Consider the following 3760-nt stretch of genomic DNA (forward strand, 5'->3'; position numbering starts at 1 on the left):
TAGAGACATCTTTCTTTTTCTTTTTAACAAGTCAATTATGAACATCTTGATCCTTCCGATAAAAATACAGGAAGGAAACGACAAGAAAATGTGACATGATATCAAAATTTTTATATTACAGTATCAATTGATTATTTTCAGGATAGAAACATTAAAGAAGGTTTAGAAAAATAGAGACTGTCTGAACAACAAAAACATAGACAAAAAGAAGGGCTATCTCAGGTGATTCGTAAGGGTTAACAGATAATGCTCCACATGAATTCAGGATCTCCACAAGTGTGATAACAACTCTATATATTTAACCTGTTATCTTAAAATTAAATTCATACTCCGATTTAGAAAGATCGAGGTAGTTCTACAATCGCTGTGCTGGAATAAGAGGACCGGTGTGAATCTTTCCTTTTTTCTTTCTCTTTAACATATTCAATCTTTTATAAGGATATTTGCGTGAATACCAATTATCTGGTTTCCACTTTTGAATAAAAAAAAATACTGAAAAGTTAAATTTATTTCCAGAAATATTTTCAAAAAGGAAGGTTTCTTAACTTTCCACATATCAAAAGCCTGTAACGGGATCGTTCTAGTTTAATTTTCGACCATATTTTACGTGACCTAACAAATTTCCTTTAAAAAAAGGGTGATGAACAACTCTACTGCTTTCAAAGTAAAAACCACAGGTTACTTAAATTTAAGAGAAGAAAAGACGCAAAAAGCTAATCGATATGCGATGTTTTTTTACAAAAATTTAGAAAACAACCATCTCAAAGAAACATAGTTCTGGAAACGATTCACAAAGGAGGTATTCTCATGCATGTTTCACAATTATTTCAGTCCAAACTATTATATACCTGTACCATGGTTTCACGTTTTTATTTACATATGTATATGTTAAACTATATGTTATAGAATTTTATACATCTGTCATACAAGTAAGAAGTAAAGCTATCTATACGACAAGGTTTAATCCACGATTTCTACATACCAAAATTCCTGTATCACTACAGGAATATGAAAGTTGTTGTCAATTCGTTTGATGTGTTTGAGCCTTTGATTTTGTAAATCGATAAGCCGGATAAGGGACTTTCCTTTTTAAATTGTTCTTGGAGTTCAGTATTTTTATGATTTAATTTTATTCGATTTGTGGCAGACATGCTACATGATTTTTCAAAATACGACTTAAATCTGTGAAGTTGTATTATAGTGGAAGCTATTTAGAAGTAATTTCCATAAAATCCAGTGTTTGAACGATATTCAAGGGATAAAATATAAACGTTATAAATATTAATGAACTTTAATTCAAAAATGAAACACTTCTACAAATGGCATGCCATCAACGGAGTAACCCATTGTTTTTGCCTTTTTAGCTAAACCTTCTGTTTCAATATGGTGGTCAAACAGAGTTTCTGGAAAATCTAAACCTTTTCTATGACACGGTGCTCGTACAAGAAGAGTGCAACCACCAACACCATCTAGGGGGACAATACGCCCTTCTCCACGCAGATCGGGTAAGTATATCCTAGAAGTTGAACCATAACCTTCGAGTATCAGATAATTAGCAGGCATTTTCATTTGTTTCTCTAGAGAAAGGGGCGTTTCTCTCCACATGTTTTTGTCATAATTTCTGACAGTTCGTCCTTGTTTAAATAAACATGAGGGATTGACGATAACCTTTTTGGCAAATAACAATTGTTGTATTATATCTTGAGGTAAGTCGCCTATGTCGCTTTCTATCCATAACACATAATCTTGATCGGATAAAGCGTTTTTTAACAATAAATTTCTAGCTTTAGCCAAGTGTTGTCTACGTTTATATTGTTGAATTCTCTGATGAATATTCCACCAATCCCCACTTACTTGTTTACCGATATCAAAATGATAAAAACTGATGTTTATACGAAACCCAGACGCCTTCAACTCCTCTATGATAATTTTAGCTTTCTTTACTGTTCCGTCCGTACTCAAAACTCTAAACAATGTCTTCTCACTATTATGTAACGGTGTTAATATCAATATCTTATAAGAATATATGGTATTGTCAAGCTTAAGATTTTCATGTCGTAATGTATCTGACAACCGGTAAACGATATCAGAAACAGAGAATTTTGGCACTAGTGGAATAAAATTAATCGGTTTTGCAGGATCATATCTGTTTGAATCGATACTACCTGCTTGTTTCACACCTATCTCTTCTGTATTGTCGTAACTAAGACGAACTCCAGCTCCAACTTTGTTCTCGTTATTCTTATTAAAAATCGGCAATCCTCGGGTGATTCCGCGACGAAGGTACGGAATTGACCGATTTGTAACGAATGACTTTAACATTGGTTCTTCTGAACGTTTGTCTACATTTTGATGCTCTTTGGGTTTATCTATAGAATCAGTAAAGCTCCGTATGAGTTTTGTAACTACGACAACGTTAATAGTTAGTAGGGCTGTTAAACATCTTATTCGACGATGAAAAATCCGTCTCAACATTTTTATTGAAAGAGATAATGCAAATAATGTACGGCTATTATACCGGTTGATAGTGTAGAATACTAAAGTTCTACAAACGCACAGTGAGTCTTTTAACGGTAAACGGATTTTACCAACGTACAACCTTGCCTGCATATTCTTCAATATAAATCTCTCCGTTCAGTCAACATTTACCTTCTAAATTATCCTTGGTATACCTAGGACTTGTTTCCACAATCTAAAAGTGCAATAAAGAAAAATATGAACAAATTGTCTTACTAATGGCTTATGCGTGTTAATACATGAGTTATTAGTGTAAATGATGAGTTACTGTACTTTGGTAAAATTAAACGTGTAACAATGTTAATAACAGGAATAATTTATTTGATTAAATTGTCTCCTCAAAGATGCAAAATTCAAATCTTCGGATTGCTCATGTGCATTGTCAAAATACAATTATAGTCCAGCTGGGCATGTCATTACTGGCGACCTTGGCATCGTTACCATTGAACAATTAAGAGTGTTGTTAGCCAAAGGAAAAACATACTGAAGTCCTCAGCGCAACAATTGAAAAAATAACTTAAGGTAACTGATGGAGGCAGTTGAGGACTTTGCTAAAAAATGGTTAAAGCACAAACCATATGAACCGTAACTGTACACTTTGTCTAAATATATCATAGCTATTTAACCATGCATTCAGAAACTACGGTGTTCTATTAGCACAAGGGGTTAAAGCCCATTCAAGAACCAGGGAATTGTGGATGCTTTATCCTCTCTGCATGACCAAAATGCTGTTGTTCCAAAGATAAAGCTTCTAATAAGAGTGTCTTCGTATATGTAAAAATATATGTATTATTGCAACGTCTTAAAAGAGCTTAAAATAGACAGATCCACTGGTAATCCTACATTTTCTTTAACAACATTTACATAGGATGACATTTTACAATATCACAAATCTGTTCTTCTTTTATTTGGAAGTACCTACAAAGAAAACAAAGAAATCTACCGTCATTATACTGGATACCAAAACTTCACCAAAGTTCATATAAAGAACGATGCATAGCTTTATGCACCAATATATTCAAAAGTTGTGACTACCTTTCTTTCTACAGTACAAGCAAAATGTTGTTAATATGATAAATATTTACCATCTGCAATCTTGCAGCAACATTTGGACTTCTGATTTTCTACACTTACACTACGCATCCTTATACTCTTTTGATAGATCGAGTGCACAAACCCATTAAACAGAGCTTGTTCTATGATAGGGAATCTTAGATATAAATTTTTGGGGGTTATAATAATT

The 3760-nt window shown here is 33.2% G+C and overlaps 1 protein-coding gene across 1 annotated transcript; it reads right to left on the reverse strand.

Moving 5' to 3' along the window:
- Nucleotides 1-1296: 1296 nt before the first annotated feature.
- LOC134727327 (uncharacterized) lies at nucleotides 1297-2475 on the reverse strand. Its single transcript, XM_063591706.1, has one exon. The coding sequence runs from the start codon at nucleotides 2473-2475 to the stop codon at nucleotides 1297-1299; it is 1179 nt and encodes a 392-aa protein (XP_063447776.1).
- Nucleotides 2476-3760: the final 1285 nt, after the last annotated feature.

This window comes from Mytilus trossulus, chromosome 8 (genome assembly GCF_036588685.1).
Source record: "Mytilus trossulus isolate FHL-02 chromosome 8, PNRI_Mtr1.1.1.hap1, whole genome shotgun sequence".
Lineage (NCBI taxonomy): Eukaryota > Metazoa > Mollusca > Bivalvia > Mytilida > Mytilidae > Mytilus > Mytilus trossulus.